Source organism: Conger conger, chromosome 3, assembly GCF_963514075.1.
Source record: "Conger conger chromosome 3, fConCon1.1, whole genome shotgun sequence".
NCBI lineage: Eukaryota > Metazoa > Chordata > Actinopteri > Anguilliformes > Congridae > Conger > Conger conger.
Genome location: NC_083762.1, coordinates 27,596,871 through 27,612,459, shown reverse-complemented (window position 1 = coordinate 27,612,459; position 15,589 = coordinate 27,596,871). Strand labels below are relative to the sequence as shown.

Genomic DNA, 15,589 nt, shown 5'->3' with positions numbered 1-15,589 from the left:
AACTCTAATTGATAACTGCTTTAATTGATCAAGTAGGTACTACATTATAAAAGCGGCTTTCAAGGACTACTGGTCTAACATCCACACAAGACCCCTGTATGTAAACCAGTGGTTACCAAACTTGGTCCTGGAGTACCCCTCTGTATGCTGTTTTTTGTTCAAACCAAAATTGCAATCCAAAATGTTAAACCGTCTATATTCTTTTAATTAATTTCATGTTTAGAGGGATTGATTGCCCTCGTAAAATACGGAAATAGCTATGCGTGTCATACAAATAAAGAATCCGCATGTTCATACTGTGCTATATTGCAAACATTTTTCATAACATTGCAAAAAAGTTGTCAGTTATTTTAAAAACAAATTAAAGACAGATGCATAAGTAGGCTCCCACGGAAAATAACTCGCCTTAAACTACAACAACCAGAAATCTGCACTGTTTGAAGAGGGAGAAGGAGAAACGCCCAGTGTTGATACCGCAACACTGATTGGGTGGTGCTGAGCGATAGGTTACGTGGCATTGGTTTCTTTGCGCACGCTCAATTCTCACAACCTGTCTTTCCAATCACCGGTAGTAAGTTAACGTTAAGATGGTGGCCGTCAAAATGCAGTTTAGCGTGTTTTCTGTTTTGTTGTTGAACGTTCTGTACAATTTGACATCCGCGTTATATTTTCACATAGGGGAGACAGAGAAGAAATGCTTTATAGAGGAAATTCCAGACGAAACTATGATCATAGGTAATGGCTTCTATATCCATTGTATTTTGCTTGCTGCTAGCTAGCATTAGCTAGCTAGTTAGCCAGGTCATTCGTCGGGAAGGCAGTCGGCTAGATCGTTGAACAAATAAATTGTTGAAATAAATGTCTATGTAGTGTGTATATTAGTTTACTCTTGGGTAGCTAGCTAACTTAAAACATTTTGAAGGCTAATTGATGGCGAGGTTTTTAAAGTATGTCTCGTTGGTGCTCGTTTACCAGCTAAGGCCAGTTAGCAGAATTGCTTTATCAATTTTACCAGTGGAGCTAAATTGTAGGCTAGCAGGGCTAACATTAGCTAGCTGTTCGCTAGCCAATTTATTATTTTATATTACCGACAGCATGTGTTTTTAGCTTGCGAACTTGTAACTTGAAACATTTTGCATTAGTTAAAATTTAATGTGCTAGCTACTGGATTAACTCTGTAAACAAAACTAGTTAGCTAGTCTACAAAAGTTGCTAACAAACTGTTTGCAAATTATGCTAGTAGTTATAGGAAACGTCAGCTTCTAATCTGCGGATAAGGCCGAACTATCCCTCTTCGTTCGCCTACGACGAATGAAGGTGGTCTATCCACCGACATGACTGTCAGCTCAGTTAGGTAGCAATGTAGATAAGATTAGCTGTGCAAATGTTAGATTTGTGATCATGGCACACGAAATTTTGCATCGATGTGGAATCGGACTGCAGCAGTTTGCACAGTTAACTTCAACAAACCGCAAACACTTCCTGTTGTAACGACACGAGCAACACCACTCCACCACCGCTTGACAAACCCATTCGTTTATCAACTTCAGTATTTCAAGTAACGTTAGGCCTTTAACAGCCATTTTTGACTAAACATCAACGATGTTTTTAACTTGATATACTAATTCCAAATTGTAATGTAATGGTTATGTTAATGATTCTTTATTGGTTACGTACATTGAGTAAAATAGGTCACATTGACTACAGCTTGACTGACACTGTCTTGTCTATCGTTTCGTCCGTCTATTTTACATTCAGGGAACTATCGCACGCAGTTGTATGACAAACAGAAGGAGGAGTACTTGCCTGCCACACAAGGACTTGGGATGTTTGTAGAAGTGAAAGATCCCGATGAGAAGGTATGCTAGATCAGGTTACTCCGTTCTCTTATGTCAGGGATGTCCAATCTTGTCCGAAAAGGGTGCAGGTTCTTTGTTTCAGAATCAGCACCTGATTCTGAAAATCATGAATAGGTTGAATCTGGGGTCTAGGTGTTGGGTTAAAACAAAAACCTGCACCCACACTGGCCCTATTCAGATAAGATTTGACACCCCTGTCACAGTATCACTAGAAATCTATATCTTGCTCCGTTTCAGTCTTACTAGGGGACTTTTTTTGCTATTGATTTTTATCTGTCATTTCTAGGTGATTCTGTCTCGTCAGTATGGTTCAGAAGGCCGATTCACATTCACCTCTCACACCCCTGGAGAACACCAGATTTGCCTGCACTCCAACTCCTCCAAGTTTGCGCTCTTTGCTGGAGGGATGCTGGTGAGAAAAACCAGCTTAATACCTACTGTACAATCTAGAATAACTGTCCCATGTGTTAAGTACTTTGAACACCGTTTCATGTTGTATTTAGCTATTTGGATTAATTCAAAATTGAAAGCCCCAATACTTTATTCTCTCTTTGTTTTCTTGTGGATGTGGTTGTATATTTAGTCTTAGTGTGACTCCTGTTTAATGGAAATTATTTTCTTCAGAGGGTTCACCTGGATATCCAGGTTGGTGAGCACACAAATAATTACGCTGAGATCGCGGCCAAAGACAAGCTGACCGAGCTGCAGCTCCGGGTGCGACAGCTTGTTGAACAGGTCGACCAGATTCAGAAGGAGCAGAACTACCAGAGGGTGAATATTTTTCTCTTCACGAGTTAGTTCAACTGTTCGATCTTGTTTTACTGGCATCCGATTTTTGTTTAACTTGCGCTAATGTTTTGTTAATTTATTTTGGGCTATTTGAGGGAAAACTACTTTTAGAAATGAAATGTGGAAATTTTTTCAGTAATGGTTGCTGGCCTTTCCTGTCTTTCAGTACCGTGAAGAACGTTTTAGGCAGACCAGCGAGAGCACCAACCAGAGAGTCCTGTGGTGGTCCATCGTACAGACACTCATCCTGGTGGCCATTGGCTTCTGGCAGATGAGGCACCTCAAGAGCTTCTTTGAGGCCAAGAAATTAGTTTAGACTGCACTCTTGTTTGTTATTTATGCATTTTCAGTTCATGCAGTACAAGTAAACAATACTCAGCACGTGTCACAATCCCAAAGATCTGGAGTGGTAAAATTACCTTAAACTTATTTTAACATTGCGTTAGCCCCTTTCTCCCCGAGGAAGAACAAGTTGGGTTTCAGAGTTTATTTTTACCTGTTTGTACAGTTTAATGTCCTCAATTAAGTCTATGCTGCATCCATTTAAATTTTAGAGATCGTTTTACACCTCTCTTTACCTTAAGAGGACACTGGTACCACATTTTACTGTCAGAATGGCATGGTTTTATCTGCGGTGAATATGGCCCCAATGTTCAGTCCGTGCTTTTTGTTGGGATTGTCTAATCGGGTATAGTGCCCTTCCGTGGTTTAATTCATGTAAAGGTTGTGATTGCACTTCTCAAGGATATCTTTGTTTTTCTTTATGAATCAAATAAACCACTGGAAACAATGTGCTCAAATTCAATATGGAAAGGATTGAATCGCTATCATTAGGTCAAAGTAAGTTATCAAATCCTTATATAAATATACAGTATGTTTTGAAACCCCACTGATAAATCGTTGCTGCCACCATTTTTAAAATTAGTGTTTTGTAGCACAATGCAGCAAAAGTCACATTCAACTCATTTAAAATATGAAGAGCGTTACATCTGCTCTAAAATTTAAACTTGATGTTTTGTCTCAAATTTGATAAAATTCTGCATTCCTTTTCCAAAATTGCTTTAAGTTCACGTAGGTCCTCCATATTTTTGCATGCGTTGTACTGTGATTTGAAGCGCTGCCCTCATGCTGACCTATGGTTTGATCAGTACTTGAATCATGGTTGCAAACTCTTGTCCAGTACAAAAGCCTGTGAAGTGTCTGACGCTGCTTGATATCCCACATTTACTGAAAAATGATAAATGAGGAAGGCATCTTATTTTTGGGCTAAATTAAGCAGCTTTGAAAGCACTATTAATAAATCCCGATTATCAGCAATGTTTGAATTTGGGCTTCTACCAGTCAGATTTTAAGTTGTGCCATTTCTTATAGTTGCTGTGTTTTAGGTTTGCTTCTTATTCCAGAAATAACAAATACAGTCTTTTACAGACCTCCAGAAGATGCGGTTGCTGTCAGTTTCTGAGCCTGCTAATTATTTGATTGGATTCTGTGCTAGCATCGGCAGGTTCTATTATAGAAGATGGGTGTGTTGGGGTATGGGTAAACGCATTACAAATGTAGATTTAAATTAAACATTGGCATATTATTTTTCCTGGTCAAATACATTGTTTGTTCTGATGCATTTGACTCCAGATACATTTCCAAGAAGTACTGCTTCAAGGAATTAATGTTCAATATGGTGACAGGATTACCCATTCTATTCCATGGCAAATAGATTGGGTTGTGGGTGGACTTTGTAATGGATAATATGAAGACTTTCCTGCCAGTCTCAGTAGTTTCACGGCTTTCATTAATGCTCTCAGGTCAGAATATCCATATGCCCATGGTATTTTTCCTAAAATTCAGACCGTTGCGTCCGCTTGATGATGGAGAATATGGGAAACTGGTTTAGCCTTGCCTTCAGAACCCTTTTTGACACTGTAAAATGTTTTTAAACCATTGAGTTTGAATGTATGTACGATAATGGCAGTGGATTTTGTGCATACTGTATTTTTGAGGGTTTCATAAATTTGCAAACTTCATATGTGTTCACAGTAACTTTTCTGTATTTTCTTGTAGTTTGTTCTGATTGATTTCTGAGAAACCCCATCCATGTGTCTGTACATTTTGCTTCTCCCCCGCCACAAACCACTAATGTTTTCTGGGTAATTTTCATTACAAATGCTCTGCTGTAGACTGATTAATATTAATATGGTGCCATTTCCTTTTTGGAATTTGTATTACAAAGGGTTCTGGCTGATGACTCTTTTATATTTTGAGACTTTTTTAAGGACAGTGGGTTTAAATTGGTGAAGGTTTTGAGTTTCCAAAAATCCTGGGCAGTTGAGTGTTTACATTTGGATTCAGAAAATTAAACATTCTATTGAAGTGAACCTTTGTAAGTAGACCTGAAAATAAATTGTTCCCCCCCTAAGCATAAGTTGTGTTTTAATATGTAGGTTAGGAAAATGTGCGCTTTTCCCAGCGTTGCTGCCGGAGAATAAGGAAATATGCAAAGGATAAAAATCCAACTATGAACTTGAATGCGTCTGTGTAAGCAGTACATAAAGCCCTTGTGAACGGTAGGCACGTCACGACCGAAGAAAGGGTGTTGATATAACAGATTTTTTTTCCACTGCTGGCGAAGCGTTTTTAATGCCGTTTTGATTTTTTTGGATGTAAAATATTATTTAAGACTAACATCATTAGAATGAGGGAATTTGCCACATCACATCTTCCACGGATAAGACGTGCAACAGATAATGTACTCCTGCTAGGGATAGGAACTTTTGTGCGTTACTCACGGTTTCTACTTGGAACAACATTCGCAACGAACCGAATTGAAAATAGCCAGCGTGTAATTTTTTTTAAAGCCGAGTGGAGGGTTGAACGATTTGCTTGTAACTGCTACCGGTTTTTATAAAATGTGATCTTGGGCAAAACGTTTTATTTTTTTACTGAATTGCATCAGCTTTACAAACTCTTCAGGCATTAGTATGAGTTAGCTAGTTAGCAACAGCCACAAGCTACCACAAGCTATCTAGTTAGCGGAAATATAACGTTAGCTAGCATGCTAACTTAGGTATTCAAAATGAAATGAATCGCTTGTAGTCTTAAATTCTGTTAGGTAGCCAGTTAACGTTAGTAAGATCGCTAACGTTATGTCTTTTATTTCAAGATAACGTTAACAGCCTAAAAGTTTTTGTTGACAGATAAGGACCGTAGAAGGAATGGGTAGCTGAATGTAATATATCTTAAAACAAATAACCTTAGAACATGAATATTGAAATGGAGGAGCCATGATGTAAAACTGCAGCAAAAACAACATTTTATTTTACGCACTAAATAGAGCGTCGTCAAAATCGTGTCGCTTATTTTTAAAGAGCTGTTATTTGGCTAGCGGGCTGAAGTTCACCGAAAGGCAGTTGGGAAGATGATGTATTCTTCCAGAAGAAAACCAGTCCTGTATTTTAAAGAGGATAGAAGGTAAGATAAACCAATTCTTTTTGCGAAATATCTCACCTAGTTATCTTCTGGGTTAACGGTTCAGTTGACGAATCAAAAGACGGATGTGCCACAGTTACGTTCGTCTGCTAACGTAAACGTTACTCCAAATTAACGTTTGAAATGCATGATTAACTTAGTTGTAGCTTTGTAATTTGCAAAATATTACATGTGTTTCTCTTCATTTGTGTGTATTTGTTTTCGATTCTCACAGAGTTCACATGTTGTCAGATTTTGTATTATTTTCTGACTTGATATTTCTAACTTACTTAGTTAAGTGAATAGACTTGCAGTGATTACAGTCTGAGAGATGATATCTGAAGTCAAGCTCTGTGTAAAAGAGTGCAATGTCTTGGGACAATTTTTCAGATTTGAAAACCTAAAAGGTCACCGTCAAGGAAATAGTTTGTGAGTATGGTAGGGAGTATGGTTATTTTATATTTGTTTTAGGATGGTGCATTAAATTGAAATGACATCAGATGCAGCGCATGCTCTCTGTGTTTTATTAAAGTGGATGTTTCTCCATTTTCAAAGCTTATCCAGGGAAAAGTTACAGAAAAGGTAGACAGCAGTCACAGCAGTCTTACGTTTGTACATTATATTCATGCTGTCAATTCATTTGTACTAGGGAGTTTCTTTCCCTGATGCCAGTGATAAAACTGATCCAGTAGGCCTCAAGTTAAAAGGTTATGTATGCACAGCACATCTTTGGGAGTGTAAACATCACCCTTGCCTTTCCACCATGACACTACCCCTAGCCCAGGACTTAACCCTTGTCCTAAATGTACTTTGTCCAGACATATGGTATTGGCATGTTCCAAACAGACATTACATAGAGGCTAAGCCTCCCGTCAGTAAAACCCACACTCCACTCTGTAGGCTATTTTGATGGGAGATTGCGGACAAGTTAATACACGTTGAGGAGGAAGGCAGATCACATACATTCTGTGTCTCACACAGCGCAGCTACATACAGTGTGTCGATTATAAATGTGATGGCAGTCACTGGTGGTTAATCAAACAGTGAGCTATTTATACCTTACATTTAGATCTGCTCCTGCCTCATTGGCTTCTAAGCTTCCAAGCTCTGAGTCTAGATACTTGCCTGGCATGCATGAGTTGAGTTTTGAAATGAGGAAGTGTGTATGAATTTTTTGAGCAGGATTGGTGCTAACCTGTTCAACTGGAATTGGTTTTTGAGCATTTGTTTCCTTTTTAATTTTGGACGCATTTTATGTCGACATAAGCCGCTTGCAGCTTGATATTTGCTCTTCTGGTCTGAATGAACCTGCATATATTCTTATCCAGACCAACCAGCATGGAGTTTACAGTGTTTCTGTTTTTCCTTTCTGCGGTTTTTCCTTGTATGCACAGGTTTTGAAACAATATTCAGCCACTTTTCAACATGGACGTATTTTTAAAAGGCCTACATCTGTGTTTCAGATTTCTATCGTGGAAATGCAGCATACTGAAGCTCTTTGGCCTGTGCCTGGTGCTGGTCTTGGTGCCACTCCTGTGGCTGCAGCTCAGCTGCTCGGGGGACATGAACGGTGGACATACAGCAGAGGATGGCCACCTGCCCCATCAGCCCTGTTCGCTGGACAGACAGGCTCTCCTCGCCGACAGCCCCTCGTGGGGCCCGCACAAAATGGCCGTCCTCATCCCGTTCCGAGAGCGGTTTGAAGAGCTGCTGGTCTTCGTTCCTTATATGCACTCTTACCTAAACAAGAAGAAAATCCGCCACAAAATCTTTGTCATTAATCAAGTGGATCATTTTCGGTGAGTCTGAGCCACGGCACTTCTCACGGATGTTTAGTCAAATGCTGTACAGCAAGCTGTGAATGTGAATCTCATGAAATAATAGGCCGGATGGGTTGACAAGAGTAGGCCGCCACTTTGGAATTGAGGGTCACATGAACTTTGAGGAACTAAATCCTAAATCTCTAGTATAAGTACAATGAATGATACAGTTCATATGAATCAGTTGCAGTATTCGCTCAATTGGATAATTGCTAATATGTAACTCGATAGAGAATGATGCATACATATACACCATTGGCTGTCATGTAAAGGTTCTTAAGCTTAAAGGTACAATAGGTAAGTTTTTTGTGTTAAAACATTGTTACAAGACGATTGTAAATCCCTTCCTATCATTGAAAAAGCTGCCTGTGTTTATAGTCCTTAAATTTGGGTTTCAAAATATACAGTGGCCCAACACTGTGCAAAAACATTGTATAGTTGTACAATAATTCAAGCTCATTGGTTGAAAATTGGTTCTAATTGCCACAGCCAATGGCGTTTCAATCTCAGCGTGTTTCCAGAGAACAGGGAGGGATAAAGTGTTGTGGTTTGAAGGTGTTGCTGCTATTCCTCTCTTGACTGTTAGCAGTCCAAAATGACCTATTGTACCTTTAAGCATTACACAGTTGATATCTGAAGAATGTTTGAAAAAAGGCATGCTCTTACTGCAGGTTCAACAGAGCTTCTCTCATAAACGTGGGTTTTGGGGAGAGTGGGAATGACACTGATTACATCGCTATGCACGACGTGGACCTGCTGCCTCTCAATGAAGCCCTGGACTATGGGTTCCCAGACCAGGGGCCCTTTCATATAGCTTCCCCTGAGCTGCACCCTCTCTATCACTATAAGACCTACGTGGGAGGCATTCTACTCCTTACAAAACAGCACTATCAGATGGTATGGCCCTGCTTTCTCTCAAATTATGACCACCTTCAGCTGTGGATTCAATGAAAATGATAATTAATAAAAACTTTTAATTAACCTTCCCATGTCTGCAGTGCAATGGCATGTCCAATCGTTTCTGGGGTTGGGGAAGAGAGGATGACGAATTCTACAGGCGACTGAGAAAGGCAGGATTAGAGGTATTTACAGGATTATTTGAATTAACTGTGTACAATATGCTGAGCCTGTCATTGACACTGCAGCACAAGACGCCCTGGATCTCAAAAGCTGTCCTTGCACTCCTGTTAACCCGGAACATTCTCTCTCCAGCTTTTCAGGCCTGTTGGAATAACTACAGGTTACAAAACCTTCCAACACATCCATGATCCTGCCTGGAGGAAAAGAGACCAGAAAAGGATAGCTGCACAGAAGCAGGTGAATCTACTTCCCGGAGAAGAACTTTATATCTTGTTTGTAGTAATGGTAACTTGTGCACGGCCTCAATCGTTTTTATTGTCACAGCATTGTCCTGCTGTGCTTGTATCTGCTAACAAAATAAGTTTAAAATGGCTGTGATTTTGTGTTTTTATTTTTTTTTTTTTTTTTTTTTTTTTTTTTTTTTTTCATACAAACAAGTACCATATTTGTGACATATTCATGGCCACTGAGACCATTTGTGTTTAATTTCATGATACTAAGATATTAATAAGTTACTGGAGGGCCCACCGTTCCCACCCTGTATGGAAATGTATGCATGGAAACCTATGGAACAAACCAGTGTTGCGTGTGCAGAGATGCGTTGTTGGTACGCACCTACAGGTGCATCTCCAAAAATGTGAATATTGTGGAAAAAATATATATATATTTCCCTAATTTAAATGAACATACTTTTCAGAAGGTCAACCTTTTTTGTATTATAAATCCTTTTTTTTTGATTGGTCTTATGTAATATTCTATTATTTTCAGATACTGGATTTTAGATTTTCATGAGCTGTGAGCCTAATCATCTAGATTAAAACAAAAATATTTCACTTTGTGTAATGAATTTAGAATATATGAATGTTTCACTTTTTAAATGAAATTACGGAAAAAAACTTTTCCAGGATATTCTAATTTTTTGAGATGCACCTGTACTTCCAGCAGCAGTATAAACACAAGAAGTTTGAGCACAGTTGTTTTTCTTACTTTACAACAATGGAAGAGAGGCAGTAAAGTGACCAAATGTCACTGTTTTGGAGTGTGTCTTCATGTCACTGGAAACTATGGGAATTGGAGTGTAGAATAGACCCGTTATAACTGTCAGTCACCATGTGTGGCTGCTAAATCTACCAAAACCGAGGAAATTGTAGATTGCTACATTAAAATGGCTGTGCCTCCTAAAACAAGTTAGGACATTGATCTAACACAAATGTAATGTGCCCTACGAAACAGGAGCAGTTCAAGGTGGACCCCGAGGGCGGCTTGACAAACCTTGGCTACAAAGTGGAATCACGGCAGGAGCTGACCATCAGCGGTGCCCCCTGTACCATCATCAGTGTTAAACTCGAGTGCGACCAGAACCAGACTCCTTGGTGTCTGCTGAGTTAGTGCCTGTCACATGGACCAGACAGACAGGATATGTGACGGGTGACGGGCAGAAGAGGGGTGGGTGGCCAAGACACTGGCTTCACCTTCTGGCTGTGCCAGGGTGCCTGCCATCCCACAAAGCACAAAGCCCTAAGCCCTGTGGTGGAACAGAAATACCTCTCAGTCACACGGACACACGCATAATGTACGGGAACAGGGATAAGACAGAGTATCGATGGCCTCTGTGATATGTACGTCACTGACGATTAACGAGTATTTCCCCTTATTTTATCATAGCTGCCTGAACCGCTGTCGGGGGGAGGGGGGGGGGGAGCAACGGACTAGATTTCAACTGCTTTGCAGAAAAGGGTCACAAAACTGAGCCTCGTTTTAGAAACTTAAGTACAGGCGTACTTGCTGTCTGTTTTTTTTTTTCTAAATTATATTGCATTTGGGTGTTGACACATTTAAAGTTAATGCCGTGGTACAATAAGGAAACAGAATAAGGAAACATACTGCGCAAATTAAAGGAATTATATCTGCGCATCAATCAGTATTGGTTCCTTGTTGGGTCTGTAAATCATGTATTGCAAAATTGCTCTCCTTTAAGCACTGGAAACAATATCATACCTTTACTTAATGGGATGATTGATGCTTGGAAAAGGGGGTCCTTGTCATCAAATAATGCTGGACTTTCCTGAGGTTCCTATACTGTTTCATGTTGTGGCTGTTGAACGCTTTACTCTGTCTTTTTTGTGTGGCATGACTGAAACAGAAGAACAACAGGCTAATTTTTACACAATCCAACCAGGAACCAGTTTCAATGGCAAAAGAATTAGATGCATCTCTTTAAGTATTGTGTTCATAGTGTGTAAACACAACCTGTGTTTAACCTGTTGATTTTCTTAAGAGAATGGTGAGTAAAGGGTACTATATGTGTGTTTGCACAGTATTTATAAAAAGCTCAGATTCAGAGACCTGAAGTGTGGTCTTTTTGCGTTTTACTTATTTTGTATTAAATGCAACTTTTCAAATATGTATTATCACCTCTTATTTTATATTGTCCACAGTCGACAGTAGCACAATAATTCGACTACGAATTGATTGCTGTCAGCTTTTGTATTGGCGTCGGCGACATACGTTGTAGAATTCGGTCATCCCTGAGGTTTAGTTTTCTTCACATACTGAGCTACATGTGAAAACGTCAAGACAACTCCTATGTAAATATTCGGTGGCAGAAGGAATTGGGTTGTTTTGAGGTGTCGTGCTTATTTCCTAGGCTCCTTAATCGACATTCACGAACTGATTACAACAGTACAGCAATGTACGGTCTAGAAGTAGACTATATTGTGAATACTGGCGGGTAGCTACCTATTTCTGGCCATGGTCTGACTTCCAAGATCCAGAACTGCCACCTGTCTTGAAATCTGGGAACAGTGCCTACCAAAGGGGCCGCCGTGATAAATCTTCCCGCAATACTGTCGTTGAAGGTAAACATCGGTAAACATCGGTGCGTTGCCTCCTCGTGCACTAGATGGCGCGCTAATAGCGATTTCACGGTGGCGACTTGCTGTAATATATATTCTCGTTTAGCTTAACTAGAGAAGACACAGGGTGAAAAGTAAATATGTGCACATAAGCTATGAGCTATGTTTGAATAAAACCATTGCTTTGGTGATCGCTTTGGGAATATTGGCTTTTTACAGATACTCTTATAGATACAGAGCGACGGTGCAGGCACCAGACTTTAGGCACAGCACTACTGTAGCTGTGTCAAACGAGTGTGTTCACCATTGTGAACTGCCAAACTAGCTGACATCCGAATTTCAATGGTTAATGGTTAATTAACCATGATTACCATGGTAACCTAATATCAGTGATATTATTGACTCTTAAGGGTAAATGGCTATCCCTGATTTAAGTTGGAAAATTGAGCTTTAGATCAACTACAGGTCAATGTGATAAATTCCAGGTACTCAAAATCATACAGTAGTCCATCAATTGTCACTTTAATCTTAATGATCTTGTGAAAAGTCCCAAACGAGGCCTTTCTGAGCTCTTTGAACTCAATGTGGTGGTTCCTCGCACATGCATGTAACGACAATGGTAATTGGCATTCTATTCAATGTGGAGATTGCGATCTTTGAGGGAAACCTGTATGTCGAAACTGTAGCTATATAGACTAAATGAGTCACCAGGCAGCCGGTAGTTTGTTTGTTGTATTTCGTGATCTGAGAATTAGAAAGTTCTATCTGCGTTTTGAGATATTGATTTTCAAAGATTCCAAAGTGAAAGGGGTCCAAGCAGATACGACCTTTTAATTTTGCATTGTTTCATACTTTTAAACAGTATTTTTGTATAAAACTTCACACCTGTATTTAGTGTTATACAAATGTTGTTTATAGGGCACTAACTCATTTTTGTCAAAACATGAGTAAGAACCTAATTCTCAGTTCACGATTTTAAAGTTACTTTTTTCCCATATCACGTTAAACTATATCTTAAATCATGAGCGCAAGTCAGTGTTATGTTTCCAAAATATGCTAGGGTAAACTAATTACAGGCGACAAATAGCCTAATTGAATGCAATTTGGAATGTCGTGTCAAAATAACCTAATCAACAAATGATACATAGGGCTAATGCGCAGAGTTCTGTGTGCAGTTGTGTAATCTATGCGAATCAGCTAATTTCCTTTATAGAGAGATGGGATACTCAAATGTGACAATTCTGTCGGCCAACTTGACGACTGGTATATGTGGATTACCTTAGACCAGGGGTGCACAACTCCGGTCCTCAAGGGTCCTCCTGCGTACTGTTTTTTGCTCCAACCAATTGCCTTGTTTTTAATGCAATAAATTGCAATAAAATAGCCTGGTTACTGTGGTTGAGCACAGTAAAATCATTAGGATGCACTTGCAGTCTGCAGCTGTGACTCAATTAAATTATTAAGACCAGAAGTTCTGGCCCTTGTTGTGCACCCCTCCATTAGACCCTGATTCCTTAGATATTGAATTTCCAACATGTAGCCTATGTTAGTACCATCAATTGGTAGCCTATATTCTAAACTGAATTGGGCCTAATTAATATGCATGTTAAATTCGATATAAAGTTTTGTTTTTATCCAAATATTTAGTGTAGGCTATTTCTGGTATGAGTCAAACAAACCCCGTATTTACCTTTAAAGCCAAACTCATCTGTCGTTTGATAAATTCTCCCTGAAATCACTTTTTATTTTAAGGTGCAAGTTTGTATGTGGGCAACTCAAAATGTAAAATGCTAAATCGTTAGGAATAACCTACTAAGAATGCTTTTTTTTTGTCCAAAGCGTGTTGATTTTAATGGCTCACATTATCTCAAATTTAGGTCAGTAAAGGCCGTCGTTGAACTCTTTTGGGTTGGCTCTTCGTTTGATTGGCGATATTGTCACTTCATCACCGCATAGACGGGAAATCTTCAGATGTCTTTATTTCGAATTTATCGGGTCGTAGTTGATCCATTAGCACTCCCAGCCTGCACCAGCATCATCGTCAAGACGTTTAACCCTAATCTCTTCAAAGAGATTTTTCGCCTTCATTGTGACAACACCCTGGGGCCCACTTCATCCAATCCGATGAGGCGGAGTATAAAGTCTTGGTCACCTCAGCCTCCGACACCAGCAGAAACAACTCTATTGACAGAAGGAAACTGTAATGACCAGCATGGATACAACATTTTCCTACGGGGCATCATATGCTTCACCAATACAATATTTGTGCGGCGAAAGGAACGGTGCGCCAGGACTGCCCACGAAAGCCACGGAGACGAAACCAAAATGCTCCTTCAGCATTGAGGCTATCCTCTCTACAAGTCCCCGGGAATCCAGCCAGCTCAAGATGGCAATGCATCAGGGGCTAACGCATCCAACACCGTTTGCCCCTCATCCGTGGCTTCCATCGGGATATTCTACCCCGGGCTCGCCTTATACCTATCATTACACGAGCTACCATCCAAACGAAATCCAAAACCACAATGGTAAGATATGTTAGAAAAATAAGAATTTTCAATCCGCTCAGTCCTTATATTTCATCGCTCTTGGTAGTTCTAATGAATTTAGGCTGCGTTTCACAGCATGTCTGATTTTCCTGGGTGTCATATTGTGCCTACATTTTTATTTTACAGGTTTTACCGGACCGTGTGACAAGCTGATGTCAAGAAGGAGCTATGTGCGGAGAACCTGCAGGAGAATCCGTACTATCTTCACCGATGAGCAGCTGATGAAGCTAGAGGAAGTATTCAGCAAACAGCGTTACATGACAGGAACCGAGAAGGTGCTGCTCGCCTCTGCTCTTCGCCTCTCCGAGACTCAGGTGAAGGTTTGGTTCCAAAATAGAAGAACGAGGTGGCGCAAGACCCAAGAAGACAAGACCAGCAACCAGCTTAGCTCTCCGAGACAGGACGAGTTTATCTCGGTGGACGAGGAAGATTCATGGTCACCTTGAAGGAAAACGTTTGATAGTCTTAATGCAAGAGACGCATTAATGTGATATAATTTAAATGCTTGTTACACAAGAACGTTTATTTGCGATACTCGTACAGTAAAATGTCCAGTGTTAAATCAAGTCAGAATATAGCCGATACTCTAATCGAGTAGCCTAGCCTGAGGTCTGTATTGGACTATAAACTCTTGTTGAATGAACAGTGGACTGTTTACTGTGCTGAGATTGTAATCTGCGATGTTCCACCGTGTGGAGGAAGAATGAGTCACTGTTGTGTCTTTCCAATAAAATGGAATTTTTCGCTTTTATTTTTTCATGAATAAAATCATTAATTCAATAAAAAGTCACATAAATTACCATTTGTGTATTTCAGTTTTCATTTAAGATATGGTCTGTACTTTGATGTTTAACATACAATGAGTTAATTTTATCTAGCGTCCCTTTTATGTTTTGATACAAAAGCCTCATGCAACCTAAAATATTTAGTCTTTAAACCATACTCATAGGCTACTACCTTCTAGCGTTTGACGGTCTGATCACATTTAGAACTTCAAAAATGAATAGACATACACTAGACCACAAATTAACAAGCTATTTTAGATCTTTTTTGTGTGTGTGTGTGTGTCAATTTATTTAACCAAGTATATGTTTTAACTTTTTACATAAAATCACACCAGGATATACACTCTTTTATGTCGCACAACACATTAGCTTATTTGTTGGAACCAAATGGCA

General features: G+C 39.6%; 3 protein-coding genes across 4 annotated transcripts; all 3 read left to right on the top strand.

Moving 5' to 3' along the window:
* Positions 1 to 530: 530 nt before the first annotated feature.
* Positions 531 to 5,061, top strand: LOC133125002 (transmembrane emp24 domain-containing protein 9-like). The gene is made up of 5 exons (XM_061236663.1): positions 531 to 735; positions 1,759 to 1,859; positions 2,146 to 2,271; positions 2,484 to 2,630; positions 2,815 to 5,061. Exons 1-5 carry the CDS (start codon positions 588 to 590, stop codon positions 2,962 to 2,964), a joined length of 672 nt encoding a protein of 223 aa, XP_061092647.1. The 5' UTR covers positions 531 to 587; the 3' UTR covers positions 2,965 to 5,061.
* Positions 5,062 to 5,431: 370 nt separating this feature from the next.
* On the top strand, positions 5,432 to 11,412 carry b4galt7 (xylosylprotein beta 1,4-galactosyltransferase, polypeptide 7 (galactosyltransferase I)). 2 transcript variants are annotated; one of them, XM_061235677.1, is made up of 7 exons: positions 5,432 to 6,113; positions 6,501 to 6,539; positions 7,574 to 7,909; positions 8,602 to 8,827; positions 8,929 to 9,012; positions 9,143 to 9,247; positions 10,244 to 11,412. In XM_061235677.1, the coding sequence occupies exons 1-7, from the start codon at positions 6,061 to 6,063 to the stop codon at positions 10,397 to 10,399; spliced, it is 999 nt and encodes a 332-aa protein (XP_061091661.1). In that variant the 5' UTR covers positions 5,432 to 6,060; the 3' UTR covers positions 10,400 to 11,412. The 2 variants fall into 2 exon arrangements, with proteins under 2 accessions (XP_061091661.1, XP_061091662.1); XM_061235678.1 differs by lacking the exon at positions 6,501 to 6,539 and having other exon boundaries at positions 5,435 to 6,113.
* A 2,480-nt stretch (positions 11,413 to 13,892) lies between these two features.
* Positions 13,893 to 15,104, top strand: LOC133123150 (homeobox protein not2-like). The gene is made up of 2 exons (XM_061233449.1): positions 13,893 to 14,390; positions 14,538 to 15,104. The coding sequence occupies exons 1-2, from the start codon at positions 14,069 to 14,071 to the stop codon at positions 14,855 to 14,857; spliced, it is 642 nt and encodes a 213-aa protein (XP_061089433.1). The 5' UTR covers positions 13,893 to 14,068; the 3' UTR covers positions 14,858 to 15,104.
* Positions 15,105 to 15,589: the final 485 nt, after the last annotated feature.